The 17908-nt window shown below is 38.9% G+C and overlaps 1 protein-coding gene across 2 annotated transcripts in view; it reads left to right on the forward strand.

The window, feature by feature from the left end:
- Window positions 1-9967: 9967 nt before the first annotated feature.
- slc17a7b (solute carrier family 17 member 7b) overlaps window positions 9968-17908 on the forward strand; it is a 16324-nt gene continuing 8383 nt past the window's right edge. For both annotated transcript variants that reach the window (XM_056263690.1, XM_056263691.1), the window contains exons 1-2: window positions 9968-10107; window positions 14460-14712. In XM_056263690.1, the coding sequence (XP_056119665.1) occupies window positions 10046-10107; window positions 14460-14712 (315 nt within the window). In that variant the 5' untranslated portion in view covers window positions 9968-10045. The remainder of the gene's footprint in view (window positions 10108-14459; window positions 14713-17908) is intronic.

The raw sequence follows: 17908 nt of genomic DNA on the forward strand, positions 1-17908 counted from the left end.
TGACTGTGGGTACTTGACACTGGACTTCAGGCATTTTGGCATTTCCTTCTCCCCAGTCTTCCTCCAGACTCTGGCACCTTGATTTCCGAATGACATGCAAAACTGAGCAACAGTCCAGTGCTGCTTCTCTGTAGCCCAGGTCAGGCGCTTCTGCCGCTGTTTCTGGTTCAAAAGTGGCTTGACCTGGGGAATGCGGCACCTGTAGCCCATGTCCTGCACACGCCTGTGCACGGTGGCTCTGGATGTTTCTACTCCAGACTCAGTCCACTGCTTCCTCAGGTCCCCCAAGCTCTGGAATCGGTCCTTCTCCACAATCTTCCTCAGGGTCCGGTCACCTCTTCTCGTTGTGCAGCGTTTTTTGCCACACTTTTTCCTTCCCACAGACTTCCCACTGAGGTGCCTTGATACAGCACTCTGGGAACAGCCTATTTGTTCAGAAATTTCTTTCTGTGTCTTACCCTCTTGCTTGAGGGTGTCAATGATGGCCTTCTGGACAGCAGTCAGGTCGGCAGTCTTACCCATGATTGCGGTTTTGAGTAATGAAACAGGCTGGGAGTTTTTAAAAGCCTCAGGAATCTTTTGCAGGTGTTTAGAGTTAATTAGTTGATTCAGATGATTAGGTTAATAGCTTGTTTAGAGACCCTTTTCATGATATGCTAATTTTTTTAGACAGGAATTTGGGGTTTTCATGAGCTGTATGCCAAAATCATCAGTATTAAAACGATAAAAGACCTGAAATATTTCAGTTGGTGTGCAATGAATCTAAAAAATATGAAAGTTTAATTTTTATCATTACATTATGGAAAATAATGAACTTTATCACAATATGCTCATTTTTTTAGAAGGACCTGTATATATATATATGTGTGTGTGTGTATATTCTACAGTCCTCTAGTCTCTGTTTTTGTGCTGGTCGTTCATGTGCAGTCGTCGTGGCGTGTGTGAGAGCTCAATGATCCTGGGACTTTGGTTGTCATGGTGTGAATCTCCACCCTGGAAAGAGACGATCCACAAACAAAGTGATGCTCAGCACAGCTGAAGGACCAGAATCACTGGAGGAGAAAACTTCATAAAGACGGATGATCAGAATCCCTGTTGGAAGGTATGTAAAAAATAAATCTTTAGCATGTTGTTGTTGACCTGCTGTTCCTCAGGTCTGCGTCTTGCTTTGAACTCTAGAATGATGTATCTATCTTGATTTATTAGAGTTGTTCAGGATGTAAGTGTGCAGAATGCTGTCTTGCGCTCATGTAAACCTTCATCAGATCAGGCCAGAGGTTCACTGTCCACTCAACAGCTGAGAGGATCTTGTTTACTTATGCACTGGTTTGATGATTCTTAATTAATGTAAAGAACACGTTTAATCTGCACATGATCCTAAATCCAAATTTAGTGCTGATAGTCTAATATTTTTATGTAAATTACATTTTAAGATATAAGAATATAGGTCTAGAACATGCATTAGAGGCGGCTCTCGCATCTGGATTGATTTCATTGCCTTTCAAACTGAATTATTATAATTTCTTTGTTGTTTTAGCAAATGTATTAATCCTGATGAGAAACCCACAGAAGTGGGTTTTTAATCTCCTAATCAACTGGCACAACTTACCCCACCACCGTCTAAGTTGTGTCTTCTGTCAAGGAGAAATTTTAACTAGAACTAAATCTATATTTTAGCCTGCTTTGAACTGAAATTATTAAAGTGTCTATAGCATAAATGACGAATAAGTGATGCGCATAATTCATAAACTACAGCCAAGAAAATGTAATTATTTGAATAGTGACTGTTTAATGTTTAAAAATAAAACGTGTAATGTTTTGTAATGATGCTTGTAGTAGAATTTCTAGTATATGGAGGCAAATTGTTCCTTGCCATGCAGAAACTTTATTTTGACATGCAAAAATGTGTCTGGCAAAAAGTATCTCATGTGCATCTCTCAATAACAGCATATGATGGGCCTTTTCTGAACGTGTGTTCAGTGCTGTATTTAGATCTGAAGCATCACTGCCTGAAAACTTCTATGAATGATATACAAATTATTCAGTTGAATTGAGTGATGTATATTGAATTGAGATATATATATTATATATATATATATTTACAGTACCAGTCAAAAGTTTGGAAACAATGTTTTTAATGAAAATGCAAAATAAACAGTACTATTGTGAAATATTATTACAATTTAAAACAATGGTTTTCTATTTTCATATATTTTAAAATGTAATTTATTCCTGTGATCAAAGCTGAATTTTCAGCATCATTACTCCAGTCTTCAGTGTCACATGATCCTTCAGAAATCACTCTAATATGATGATTTGATACTCGGTTATTGTCAATGTTGGAAACAGTTGTGCTGCTATTGTGCTGTTATTATGTGAGCTACGAAAGGAAATCGAAAAATCATGCGAACTCATCAGGATGAACGGAGTCCCAGAGGAGGATGAAACTGAATGCTGTTCTGCTCATGGCCACTAGAGGACACTGAAGTCTTCTGGATGATAAACGGATTTTGTCTCATTATTGCTTCATTATCCAACGCTATCTCACGACCAATGGGCTCTATGCCCTATGCACGGCGGTATTTCCGGTGAAGGTCTAAGGATGCTGGATTACTTCCGCCGATCGTAGAGTCCAATGCTATAGCCTACAGAGAATTTATATTGGTTTTTATACTCTATTGCTATACTAAAGAAACGTTAGTAACAAAAACAGACAAAACAGACACTCCTCATTTTGTTTATGCTTCTGTGTTTATTATAATAAACATAACTATATATAAAATTACATCTAAACGTATTAAAGTTTCGTTTCAAAGACGAGAGGACAGTAAATTTTGAAGACTCTGCCATAATACCGTTTTCCTCGGTTTTCCTCCGCTTTAAATCTCCCCAACCGGAAACGCACGAGCATCCTTGCGTCAAACGCGGAAGTTATGCGTGCATATAGCCCATTTGTACGAGTGATTAAAAGGTGGCTAATTCGTACGAATTCGTACGATTTGTCTAAACCCACGTGATGGGTAGGTTTAGGGGCGGTGTCTATGGCAAGCCGTTTTAACTTTTATTCATTTCCAGGATATGAATACTTGATATCAACAATTCAATTTTCACTAGTTAAAATTATAATTATTGATATCAGGAATAATATTTCTACTAGTAACAATGGCAATTTTTGATATCAGGAATTACATTTTCACTAGTAACAATGCTAATTCTTGACATCAACATTTACATTTTCACTAGTTAAAATGATAATTCTTGATATCAACAATTGAATTGCAACTAGTAAAAACTATAATTCTTGATATCTGTAATTGTATTTTCACTAGTGAAATGTCACCATAGGCTGCCATTCAAAATCAATTCTTGATATCAAGAATTGATTTCTTACTAGTTGAAATTCCAATTTCACATATCAGAAATACAATTCTTACTAGTAAAAACCTTTATTTTTGATATCAAGAATTAAATTGTCACTAGTTGAAATGTCAATTCTTCATATCAACAATTGAATTGCTACTAGTAACAATGTTCATTTTTGATATCAATAATTCAATTTTCACTAGTGACAATGTTAATTTCTGATATCATGAATGTGATTGTTACTGGTAAGAAAGCCATTTTAGATATCTGAAATAATATTGATATCAGAAATACATTTTCAGATATCAAAAATGAAAATTTTTACTAGTAGCAATTCAGTTATTGATATCAAGAATAGACATTTAGACTAGTGATAATTTAATTATTGATATCAGGAATTCGCATTTTTACTAGTAACAATGTAATTATTGATATCAAAAATTATATTTCTACTAGTAAGAAATCAATTCTTGATATCAACAATTGATTTTGAATGGCAGTCTATGGTGACATTTCACTAGTGAAAATACAATTGTTGATATCAAGAATTACATTTTTGATATCAATGATATCAAGAATTGAATTGTTGATATCAAGAATTCAATTGTTGATATCAACAATTGAATTGTTGATATCAAAAATGTAATTGTTGATATCAAAAAATGTAATTGTTGATATAAAAAATGTAATTGTTGATATCAACAATTCATATCCTGGAAATGAATAAAAGTTAAAACGGCTTGCCATAGGTGTCAGGGGTAGGTCATTCGTACGAATTCATACGAATTGGGCAATGGGCAACTCGTAAAATATGTACGATTTAGCAAAAACCGTACTAATTAGCCACCTCGTAAAATTCGTAACTAGTTATCTTTATAAATCAAGTACATTTGTTCGCTTGTTTTAATGATTCTCTCTCTGTTTGCAGGATGCTCAAGTGGACTCTGGTGTTGCTGTGTGTGAGTGTGTGTTTGGGTCAGAATCAAATCAACACAGACCCGGCAAAAGAAACAGAACTGACCTCTGATCAGCATGACCACATCACACTGAAAGAAACCTGTAAGACACACACACACACACTATCATCTGATGCGTGTTGCTCTCAAAGATTTCATTATGACCACCTCTATGCTATTTTATTTCATTTCTTTATTATTTGATTTGATTTTTATTTATTTTTTTACATTTGATTTTATGGTCCGGTCCAGATACACACTGTGTGTGTTTTCTTCTGACAGATGCTCATTTGACGATGAACAACAACAAGCTGGCTGTGTTCATCGCTGCTGCTGTAGGAACTCTGGCGCTGATGGCTGTGGTTTACTGCATCTACAACCAGTTCTACAACAAAAACATTTATTCACACACTCAGCTGCTTGAATCTGGTACACACACACACTCACACACACTACTTAGATCCCTGATATAAAGTACACAAAATAAAATCATAGCGCACAGTGACATTTCAAAACATATACGTTATTCCAAATCTTAGTGAGAACTTTTTAGGTAGACTTTTTAGATGCCTTGTTTTAGATGGTGACACTAATAATCTGTCACGGTCCCAGAAGGCTTTGCAACAAGCACTTAAAAAAACGTGATTATAAAATAGAATTATCATAATTATCATTTGAGTTAATTCTGTATTGAAAAGTATAGATAAAACGTTTCATCTAATTTTTAAATGATTATTTCACCCTAAAGGTTGTGTGTTTAATGTTTATTTGCGTACATTAACTATTCTTTCAGGAGCTCCAGGTAGATTAATAATACATAATGCACATAATTAATAATACATAATAATACACACATAATGCTGAGTTTGTAATCTGTGTGGTTCTCTGTCAGATATCGCTCTGGATCTGAGCAGCTCGTCCTCGTCTGTGTTTTCTGGTTATGTGATGGAGGGATGGATGCAGCAGAGGATGGAGAAAGGTGGAGGAAGGAGTTACGGATCTCTCTCTGACACTCCTTCAATAATCACTCTTCCTCCTCCTCTTTCACCTCCTCAGCGAGGGTCTCCCTTTCACTCGCTCTCTCTGTCCCGAACGCCGCCTCTGAGGACTATCTCAGCCCAGGATCTGGAGAAGAGCTTCCTCTGAGCGTCTGTGTGTGTGTGTGTGTGTGTGTGTGTGCTCCCCTTCACTAGCTCTCTCTGTCCCGAACGCTGCCTCTGAGGACTATCTCAGCCCAGGATCTGGAGAAGAGCTTCCTCTGAGTGTGTGTGTGTGTGTGTGTGTGTGTGTGTTCTCCCCTTCACTCGCTCTCTCTGTCCCGAACGCCGCCTCTGAGGACTATCCCAGCCCAGGATCTGGAGAAGAGCTTCCTCTGAGTGTGTGTGTGTGTGTGTGTGTGTGTTCTCCCCTTCACTCGCTCTCTCTGTCCCGAACGCCGCCTCTGAGGACTATCCCAGCCCAGGATCTGGAGAAGAGCTTCCTCTGAGTGTGTGTGTGTGTGTGTGTGTGTGTTCTCCCCTTCACTCGCTCTCTCTGTCCCGAACGCCGCCTCTGAGGACTATCTCAGCCCAGGATCTGGAGAAGAGCTTCCTCTGAGTGTGTGTGTGTGTGTGTGTGTGTGTGTGTTCTCCCCTTCACTCGCTCTCTCTGTCCCGAACGCCGCCTCTGAGGACTATCTCAGCCCAGGATCTGGAGAAGAGCTTCCTCTGAGTGTGTGTGTGTGTGTGTGTGTGTGTGTGTGTGTGTGTGTGCTCCCCTTCACTCGCTCTCTCTGTCCCGAACGCCGCCTCTGAGGACTATCTCAGCCCAGGATCTGGAGAAGAGCTTCCTCTGAGTGTGTGTGTGTGTGTGTGTGTGTGTGTGTGTGTGTGTGTTCTCCCCTTCACTCGCTCTCTCTGTCCCGAACGCCGCCTCTGAGGACTATCTCAGCCCAGGATCTGGAGAAGAGCTTCCTCTGAGTGTGTGTGTGTGTGTGTGTGTTCTCCCCTTCACTCGCTCTCTCTGTCCCGAACGCCGCCTCTGCCCAGATAGCACAAGTCTATTTGATGTTATATTTACATCTGGAAGACGTATTTTTAAGAGTGTTTGCTCATCTGCAAGACGTCTATAGGACGTTTCCTGTCAGATGTCAAATAGACGTTTAAAAGATGTCTTTAAGATGTAATGATTTAGAATGCATGTTAAACTGACATCTTCTAAACGTCTATTTGACATCTGACAGGAGACGTCCTATAGACGTCTTGCAGATGAGCAAACACTCTTAAAAATACGTCTTTCAGATGTAAATATAACATCAAATAGACTTGTGCTATCTGGGTGAGGACTATCTCAGCCCAGGATCTGGAGAAGAGCTTCCTCTGAGTGTGTGTGTGTGTGTGTGTGTGTGTTCTCCCCTTCACTCGCTCTCTCTGTCCCGAACGCCGCCTCTGAGGACTATCTCAGCCCAGGATCTGGAGAAGAGCTTCCTCTGAGTGTGTGTGTGTGTGTGTGTGTGTTCTCCCCTTCACTCGCTCTCTCTGTCCCGAACGCCGCCTCTGAGGACTATCCCAGCCCAGGATCTGGAGAAGAGCTTCCTCTGAGTGTGTGTGTGTGTGTGTGTGTGTGTGTTCTCCCCTTCACTCGCTCTCTCTGTCCCGAACGCCGCCTCTGAGGACTATCTCAGCCCAGGATCTGGAGAAGAGCTTCCTCTGAGTGTGTGTGTGTGTGTGTGTGTGTTCTCCCCTTCACTCGCTCTCTCTGTCCCGAACGCCGCCTCTGAGGACTATCCCAGCCCAGGATCTGGAGAAGAGCTTCCTCTGAGCGTCTGTGTGTGTGTGTGTGTGTGTGTGTGTGTGTGTGTGCTCCCCTTCACTCGCTCTCTCTGTCCCGAACGCCGCCTCTGAGGACTATCTCAGCCCAGGATCTGGAGAAGAGCTTCCTCTGAGTGTGTGTGTGTGTGTGTGTGTGTGTGTTCTCCCCTTCACTCGCTCTCTCTGTCCCGAACGCCGCCTCTGAGGACTATCTCAGCCCAGGATCTGGAGAAGAGCTTCCTCTGAGTGTGTGTGTGTGTGTGTGTGTGTGTGTGTGTGTGTGTGTGTGTGTGTGTGTGAGAGAGAGAGAGAGAGAGGGTTCATTTTACAGCTGTATGCAAAAGTGACGTGACCTCTGACACATTATACGGCTTCTATAACCTCTGCTGCAAACATTTAAACTTGACTAAGCTCTTCAGATTTCAGTGCAGGGCTGCTGTTATTGTGCTGAATGTAACATTCTTTAAAGATTTAATGATCTATTCTATTGTGTTCTGTTCATTTCTGTTCTGTTCTGTTGTTCTTTTTTTGTTCATTTTCTTTCCTATTAATATAAAAAATGTTACACTGATTAAATATTTTGTGTATAGAACGCTATTCTCTGCTGTTGTTCACCTCTTCTTTCTATTCTATCATTTATTTTCTGTGCTGCTGCTTTCTATTCTATTGTTCACTGATGTCCTCTCTAGTCTGTTATATTCTATTCATTTCTGTTCTGTTGTTTTCTATCCTATTCTATTTATTTCCTTTGCTATTAATATACAGAATATAATATATTTGTGATTGTAAAGTTCTATTTTATTCTTTAAAAATGTAATGATTTGAATAGCATGAACTGGAACAGAATGGAATGGAATTCAAATGGAATAGAGTTCAAATGAACAGAACAGAATTGGGCTCAGCTGCATCTGCTCTTGTAGTAAACAATATTTGGCAACACTTCACATTAAGGTTCATGTGGTTAACATTGGTTAATGCAATTCTAAGAAAACACAAGATTCATATTTGACAAGTTGTATAAATTAACATGAATGTATTTTGAAATAAATCAATATAATATCCACTAACATTAAAAACTTTGGAGTCTGTACTATTTTTTACATTAAATTGATAAATAATAATTAAGTTTCTGAATAAAAGATCACTTTCTTTACAAAAAAATGTATCATCTTTGTTTAGCTGTTTATTTATTTTTTAAGAAAATATTGGCCTTTAGCTTCAATTACGACCTAGATCAGTTCTCTAATTTTGGAAACATGTTTTGTTTACTTGTAATTACTCAGTAAATGTAAAATTATTGTTGTTTGCTTAGGACTAGGGAATAGTGACTATATTTTAAACAGAAATAATATGTCTCTCAGGAATCAGGATCAACATTACTGACACAGACAATCACAGGAGAACGTTAAACGTCCTGTTCGGGTTGATTTCAGAGTAAGTTAAAGGACGAAGTACCGTGTGTTTGATAGGAATGTTGTTCCTGAACCAACAAAACATCCCGTCCTATTTGGCGCACTCACAGCTCGGGTCCTTTAGTTGTTTGTAGTGGCATATTGTGTCCACTAAGTGTCTCGCATCTTATTTGCCTTGTGGATTAAAATTAGACAGCTAGTGTGCGTGTATGCCAGGGTTAGGGATCGGGGCCCGATCACACACACACACACACACACACAGAGGGAGGGTTTAAGTCGTGTGAGCACGCCGGCTCTTCACTCTTACAGATTTACTGTAATCTCATTTCAGCACCTTGGACAGTGACACACATTGACACCAGACCTTCATCATCCATGTTCATCACAACCCTTAAACACAACCACAGCGTGTTAAACTAGTCAAACTGTTTCTCTGAGTCTAACAGCATATCGTTGGTGCAACTCGCAAATAAAGTTGTTTAGACACTAATGCTGGTTTCATTGTCTTGTACCCCTGGCTTTTCTCCAAGAATTGATCCACCGGTATTCCTTTGGGAGTGTCATTCCAGGAATTATGTTTGAGGCACCGGACATGGAATTATGTATACAGTTTTGTTGTCTGCCACTTTAAATGCTCGCGCTCAGAGTGGATTTTGATTGGCTGTCAATGTATTTTTTTTCGTTCATATGATAAGGGGGGCATTTTATTCATTTATTTTTTTTACAGAAAAACGATATCGTTTCTTTGTGTCTTTATTGTTGTGGTGTGGGTTTAATTTTTCTCATAGAAATAATAAGGCCCTTCACACCGAAAACGAAAACTACGATAATATTAGCAGCCGCTCTCAAACACTTATTAGCCTATAATAGCGCACCCTGGAGGTATATGTATTTTGTCACTTCAAATGCTCAAGCAGGAGAGATTCTGATTGGCTATTATCGTCTGGAAAAATTGTTTTGAAAGTAATTCCAACCATATCGTTCCTGTGTGTAGTTATCGTTATAGTTGTGGGCACTATTCTTTTAAATTTATAACGATTTTTACAATTACATTTTGTAACGTTATCGTAAAGGCACATTCATCACACCATGAACGATAACGATCCTAACGTCCACACAAACGCTTTAAATGCTCGCGCTCAGAAAGGATTCTGATTGGCTGTCAATGATTTATCGTTCATATAAGTGGGTTAAAAAGTCGTTATGAAGTGATTCAAACGATATCGTTGCTGTCGCTATCGTCGTGGTGTGGACTTCATTTATTCTCATAGAATTAGAACGATTGTTAACTTTTGAAAGGATTATGGTTATTGTTATGCCAGTAGCTTAGTCGTCCTTGATGTGAGGGTGCCTTTATGTGTGTGTGTGTGTGTGTGTGAATGGGTGTATGCGCGCCCGCGTGTCTGTGTGAGGGAGAGTATTAGCGTGTGTGTGTGTGTGTGTGTGTGTGAGGGGGTGGGTGAGTGCTTGTGAGTGAGAGCAGGAGCGCGCAGATCTCGCCCGGTCCCGCAGTGAGTTGTAGAGGATGGAGGTCCGACCTGAGCGCTTTAAAGCAGCAGCGGCCAAGACACTTGGAAGAATAAACCGGTAAGACGCTAAAATAACTTCTTAAAGTTTTAAAGAAATGCCTAAGCCGGTTTGTGTGTTCATATTAACAGTTGAATGTCTAATTCTGCATAGTTAAAGCATTAAAACAGAGCTGAGTGAGGTCTAATTCTGATCAAAACTATTTAGCCAATATTTGATATTCATCATAACATATATTGTAAAGATAAGATGTTGAGATGGAGATGGTGGGATTATGAGCTGAGGTACAGGACCGCAAACACACAATACAGTCACATAGAAGATAAAGACAGGATTTAAGTCTCTGTTTCTGTGCTTTGATGCTTGTTTCAGTGACATTAGACATTGAAGAGATCCTCGTTTGTGTAGTTGTTTGTCTGGTGTGTATGTGTGTGTGTGTCTTTATTAACGCGACCAGATTAACTCGACTGGACTCTATTAATAGCGACTCTTGTCCGGTTTGTGTCGTCACATTTCACCTGTCAGGTGACCACTTCCGTTCTGCATCATGGCATCATGTAAAGATGCCCAGATTTAGAAAAATACACTTGATAGGGTGTTTATGTTACTTTAAGCGTAGGCTACTGATCATTTAAAACACTCCCTGGTAATATACATTATACATTTTTATAATATACATTTTTTGTTGAGTAGTAGGCCTACTGTTCAATTGTATATTTGACCTTAATGTAGCCAATGCTGCATTTACCCTTTACAGTGTTAGTTACCATATATAATGTCCACATTTTGCATTAAATTATTAGGCTATATTATTATAGCTGCACTTTTAGGATTTTCTGCATTTATAGTTTTTCACTATGTATCTTAGTTTTTTTGCAGCTAAACTTGCTTCTGAGATTAATTATAAAATAATTTAAAATTAATAATATATACTTCCCTCACAATGTTCCTGTTATAAATGGGCAAACCAAACAACCTATTCATTATGTAGGGCAAAATAACTATAAATAATGCACTTGTTATAGATTTTAGATTGTAATTCAGTGAAAAGGATTTATTAAAGAAAACTATATTGTGATAAAGCAAAAAGATAATGAACTAAATATGAAATGCTTTCTAAAACAAGCAATCAAGACTTTTGTTTCAGCAGTAAATTGTTAAATATTGGTTTGTAATGAACACTGGTTAAGTGTTAATGTGTCAATTAATACTTAATGACATTCAATATTTCATATTATAATCGATTCTTCAATGTCAATGGAATAATTAGTAATATTAAAGGTGCATATTAAATAAATATTATTCTGCATTTATAGTTTCCTGCAGAAGTACAAGTACTTTTTTTTATCCCCAAGGGCAAAAGGTCTTCTGCAGATAAATATGTAATTAATTTAATCAGTGTTTATACTTGTAAGGATCAAATCAACTTTCATTGATCTGTCACATTAGCATACTGGGAAAAACACATTCTCACTCTCTCTCTCTGTCTGTCTGTTTCTCTGGATTTTGAGCGGTCTTTAACGTGTAAATCCAGTCCTGAAATAGATCTGCAACTAACCTGCTGCTAGTTAAATCCTCTCTCGCTCTCTCTCTCTCTCTCTCTCTCTCTCTCCCACAAGTCATCACGGTCGTCCACGTCACGACTGCTATTACTGGACTGTGTCATTAAACTGTTAGTTCTTCCTGCACAATGTGAGGATGTTGTTACGTATAAACGGCCATTTAAAAGCTACTTCTCTTACTTGAGTATGGATTCCTCTGTAATCAGATCAAATGGGATCAACAGGTTATTATATTGGCCAAAACACCCTCCTCGTCTGCGATAGAAACATGTAACCGTCTGCTCTTCTGATGATGCCGTGCATCATGTGTGGCTTTTCACCATTGTGGTTGAAACTGGTGTATGTTTTGTGCTGTACGAGCCTAAAGCTATAAGCGCTTAAACCCACGTTCCTCCAGCGGACTGAAGCCGTGAGGAGTGGTTCACTTTGCAGCTTATTCTGGACAGGAAGCACTGGTTTAAACAGGAACTGACGTGGACTGATGCATAAAGTGACCAGCAACCGTTCAATTTGGTTTTTGTGACATTTAGTAAATCTAATACTGAAATGCGTAAGAATTGAGAATTTCTCCATCCAAATAATAGGAGAATAAATAGTTTCTCTGCATAGTGTTATTTTAGTATTTATTTATAGTTTCTATTCATATATTCAATTAACTTATATTTAAAAATGTAATTTTTTAGGATTTTTGTTATGTGCTTTTGTCATTTCTTTACTATTTATGTCTGATTTATTTTCTTTTTTTGTTGTTGTTCAGTTGGTTTTTTATTTCAGTGCTTCAGATTAAACTTATTTCAGTTTGTTGCCTGAGCAAAATTTCTTTTTTTTCATTTTAATCTTTATTTTATTTAGTTATTTTATACAAGAGAACACTTTCAGTCTTTCTTCTTCAAAATTTCATGTTTAAATCAACGTGTTAGCTGCCGTTTCTGTGTAATTATTTGTGAAATTTTCTAGCAAATTGTTTCAAAGTATTTTTTGCAGTGTAGATGGGATGCATGAAACTGGATGAACTGATTTAGGAGAACAGAAGGGAAGAATGGATGGATGGAGGGGGAGGGAGAAGAGAGGCAGAAAAAGACTAAAATAGAAGGTTTGATCAATAATTCAGACTCTGAGGAACATGATTATTTCATCAGCTGCAGTGGTGCTGTAACCTGACGGTAAGAGTCTGTACTTAACAGTGATGAGAGATTCACATGGACCTTCACTACTCTGTAAAGATACTTGTACCAAAGGCCAGATCTTTGACACATCTGATGTGAAATTGTGTGGTCTTTAAGTGAAGCTTATTACTCCTGCACATATTTAGGGTTATTGTAAGGTTGATTGTGTGTGTCTTCCTGCAGTGTTTGTGCTCCAAACATGAACGAGTCCTCAAATCATGCGTCTTGTTGAGGGAATTATTGTGCTGTTACTTCACTAAAGTTGTGTCACCATACACTACTGTATGTACTCAAGTGTGTAGTGTATGAATTAAGGTTATTTTGTCATTCCCCCTTCGTTACATAATTAAAGCTGTGACAGTCGAAGTGTCCAACATTCCACTCTTCATTTTTTCAGTTAATTAAGTGCATCATCCGGGTTTTTAAAGTGCACGTTTTCTATATTCGGAAAACTCTCTACTCACACTATTTATACTACAAAACGTCATAGAATAGTGCATTTAAACTGGGAGTTTTGTACAGTCAAACACCACTCACATATTATTCTGAAGATATTTATGAATATTTAATGTGATTCTGTGATGTTTGTGGTCAGAGGAAACTGCGTGTTTAATCTGGATTAGATGTGACACATCGGTTCATTATGAATGTGAACTGGGAAGCGTTTCACTACTTCCTCTTATTTTTGCTTCATGAACATCAGAAACTCGATTTTAAATGAGAATCCACAGCATTAAAATGTCTTTAAAAGCTAAACTCTGAGATGTTTCTCCTAAAATTCCTTAAACACAAACAGATGCATATCAAAATTGTCATACCTTAAGAGTTTAGAGCTATAAAATAATTATTGCTGTATGCAAATGAATTATTAATGTGCACTCAAAAATATTTATGATTCCATTTAAGATGTGTGTATTTGAATTGCATATACAGTTTCGATCCATTTGGATTACACAGTTTATCAATAAACTTAATGTGATGCATATTTGTCCGTCATAAATGAAACATGTACGATTTCTGCACTCAAAAAATCATATTATTAACTCTATTTGATTAATAATATTTTCAGGATGCATTTATTCAAATTTCTTAGAATCAGCATAAATGTGTTCACAGTGATTTAAAAAAAAAATATTCAGTTAAAAAATATGGCTAGCTGTGGAACTAGCAATAAATTAGTTAAAATGTATGAGATTCGATTGATTGATAATAATAATATGAACCTGGTTATTGCATATTTAACAGTTTATTAGTGCTATTACAGAAATCTGACCTGTTTCTTTTCATTTATGTATGACTGCGCATCACATTACATTTATTAGCTTGTGCTAAAACTGTGTAATCCAAATGGATGAAAATGTTACATGCTGTTCAAATACATACAGTAAATCTTAAGTTTAGCCATATAATTGAGTGTGGAGCAGCTCAGAGTATATCTTGTAAGAATTTGATGAGATTCTCTGGTTTGTTGATCAATCTGAGCACATTTTAAGACTTTATTAAGGTTTGTTTCTCAGGAGAACCACGAGTCTTTCTTCAGCAAAAGCCTCCAGCTCTCTCATTACTGTCTAGGGAGAAAGAACTGAGATATTACAGATATTTCTCAGTTTTCGCAGCGGATTCTCAAGTTGGAAGGCTTTAGTGGTGTATGAAACAGCTGAAAGAGCATTTGTGTGTTTGTCAGGGTTCTGGAGAAGCGTCAGGAGAATGGCGAGACGATTGAGCTGTCCGCGGAGGGTCGTCCTGAGCTCCAGGAGGAGAAGGATCTTCCAGTGGTGGACTGCACGTGTTTCGGCCTGCCCCGACGCTACATCATCGCTATACTGTCCGGCCTGGGATTCTGCATCTCCTTCGGGATCCGCTGTAACCTCGGTGTAGCTGTGGTCAGCATGGTGAACAACCACACCGTCTATAGAGAAGGCAAGCCGTACGTCGTGGTAAGTTGGATTTCGTGTGCGACCAAATTTCAGAACTATTTTCACCGCAGCACTTTCAAGTTTTTCCATGCAAATTTGGTATTGTTCTCGAACCCTTAATGTGACTATATTTCCATTCAAAGTTGCGAATTTAAAGTGTGTGCAAAATTGGAATATCACGTAAAACATTTGCGAATAAAGCAGCGTTTCCATCCAATGTGTTCAAGAGAACAAAATCGTCACTTCCTGGGAAATTGGCGCAAAATATCTCTGTAATAAAACTGGTGCCACTGTGGCTCTTTATTCCTCCATCATAAATGACTTGCGTGTCAAAATGCAATAAACGCTGTCATGATCTCTTGCGTTCGGATGCTGGTGTTTGGGAACACAATCATGTGAGATGCTTCTGAGAGGGATTTAAAGTGACACCAGGCAAGTCTGAGTGTTTTTTCTCTACGAAGCTCCCCCTAGCTCCCCCTGGTGTCTGGTAGTAAATGCTTTCAAACACACTGTCGTAAAAACGAACTTGTTCCTCCCATAGACAGTATAAGAAGTGGACAGAGCCATCTCATTGGAACTCAGTTGAGACAGTTGAAGCCCATTTTTAGCGATTTTTGGGCACTTCCGTTCCTGACGCGCAGACTCAAACCGACTCAAACTAAGCTTGATGACGTGAGCAACCTGTCTGACAGACGTTACTCTTCTAGTAGCTGTGCGTGAAAACTGCCAACGTTAATCTTGCAGAGACGGGGAACTTGAGCAAAGAGTTCTTTGGCGTGAGTGAGCAGGAGTAAGTATCCCGTTGCTTTTATGAACTCATTATCTATGGGCTTCTCCCTTGACGGGACGTCCCCCCGATCGCCTGCGAGCTTCTCCTGCTGTCTGTACGGTAACTTCTGTACAGCGCGACAGAGAGTCGAGTGGTTATGACGCAATCGTTAGCCTATTTTTACAATATCTGTTTCTACGGGGCCATAATGTAACATAGAAGATAATGGAGCCCTTTATACATTGTCGTGTTTCTTTAGAAATAAATAATGGACAAATGGAGTCTTTAAACGCCTCAGATGTAAAGTTATTCGCTGTCAAAGTGACGCCAAAATGAATGGGAGTCAATGGAAATGCTAACGCAAGTGAAGTTCTGCTACAACATGGCGGCATCCGGCCGGCTTCAACTTCCGGTCGATGGATTACCCCCTTGGTTCCTCCCCCCTCGCCACGAGCAACCCAGCTGATCAGCTGTCAACCCAGCTGAGCATGAACCGGCTATTTCAAAACTTCAAAACTAATATCGTAACTTCTATATTTGCAAACAATGAAAATATTTTGAGTCTGGGCTTCATTGTAGTTCACTAGGATTTGTAGCATATTATGGATCAATACAGAATGCGATCGGTGAGCCATCGGCTTCTACACTATGTAGCGCACTGCAAAAAAAATCACCCCGGCTCCAAATAAAAGCAAAGTAACACCTGGATGCAATGTGCAAGCTAAATTAGACACACAGAAGGGCAGCATCCAGCTAGATCCACTAGCCATTTAGACGCGGGTAGGATACACCGGTGTCTTGATTTAAAGAATTGGATATCTATTTATTTGCAAACTAAGTTACACAAATAAAACCGACAGAGGAACGGCCAGAAATCAAACGTGTTTGCTAATGACAATGCCAACATCAAAGTTATAGTATCTAGCGTAGCCTACTAGTAAGCCCGTAACAGACAGCAATCATAATAAAAACCTTTACAGACAATAGCAAACATCCTGAGGTCACAATTACTTGAAATTTAAATATAAAACACGTTTATTCCAAAGTTACTTTCAAGTGCAACAGCAAGAAGGCCAGGTCAGCATCCGTTTTGCAGGCTTCTGTTTCTCTCAGTTCTCGCCATTCTGAAAAAGCCGGTCCGATATTTACTCGAGTCTGACTTCTTGTTCGGTCAGTCTCCCGTTTCCTCTTTCGTTGATCCTCCGACAAAGATTCCCTAGCTTCTGCTTCTTATTTACAGGCTCAGCCATAACTCAATCTATCGTTGCCCTTTGCTTAGCTAGCCGGTGCTTGAATGGGGGCGTGTGCGTGTGCAGTGCCGTCAAGCAATTGGTTACATCGCGAGACCTGATATCACGCGATACTTCCTGACGGCGAGGCCCGCGGCCCGACGTCCCAAAGTTGCAAGTGAGTTTTTTCCGCTCTCAGGCACCAGGGGGCTGCGAAACCACCACAAATCAACCCAAAATAAGCAATATAACCATTCCACTGACTTCGAAGCTGTTCAGTTAAGGTAAAAAAGTTACCTGGTGTCCCTTTAAACCAAATCATTCTGATGACAGACTTTGGCTCAGACGTTTCAGAACGACCAAACCAACATTTGAGATGCTGTGATGTGATTGGTCCGCTGGTTAGTCCTGTTATCCAATCACATTCTCAGTTGAGGCAAAGTCAAGGGAGTTTTTTGTTGCACGTGGAGGGATTTATTATGTAAATGTGTTTCCATCGTACATTACTAAATGTTGTGATGTTAATTTGTTCCTCATACATGATTGTTTCAGAAATGAAAAGCTACACACTCCATCAATTAGAGTTAGAAGAACTGTTGCCACACATATAACATGCTAGAAACATAATAATCACTGCAATAATCATCCAATCATAGACTCTTAAGCTTTTGCCTGTTTAAATCCAAACAACGACTTTTTTTGGCCCAGACAGTGTGTTTTATGTTGCATGTCTAATCGGATAAAAAATGTATCCACCTCAATTGAATGCTTATGTTTTTATGCACACTTTTAGACTTTATGCGCCTCCAGCGTTTTTTGTGATATCCCTAAATGCAAAAAGCTAAAAACAGGTGGATGGAAGCATAGCTAATGTCGTCAGCTTACAATTTCATGTTCATGTTTCATGTACAATTTCCACCCAACTAGATTTTCTGCAATTTTGTCAAACATTTTCAAACTCCCCATCAGATCTTTGTGTCCAGATAATCGTGCAGTTACGCTGCTCAAATGATATTAAAAGACTTTTAGATATGACAGGCAGAGACTGTATTTCAACAACACTTTAGCTACTCTTTACAGAGAGCACTTTACACATGTTGACCAATAGGTGGCGCTAACACCTAACGTGTATGTTGTAAATTAGGACTGATTCTGCTCATAATCCTTGAGTTTGGCATACAATCATGTTTGATTGATGCATTTTAAAAGCAACATATTA

Source organism: Rhinichthys klamathensis, unplaced genomic scaffold (genome assembly GCF_029890125.1).
Source record: "Rhinichthys klamathensis goyatoka isolate OS25496 unplaced genomic scaffold, OSU_Roscu_1.1 h1tg000209l_1, whole genome shotgun sequence".
In the NCBI taxonomy this organism is placed as follows: Eukaryota; Metazoa; Chordata; class Actinopteri; order Cypriniformes; family Leuciscidae; genus Rhinichthys; species Rhinichthys klamathensis.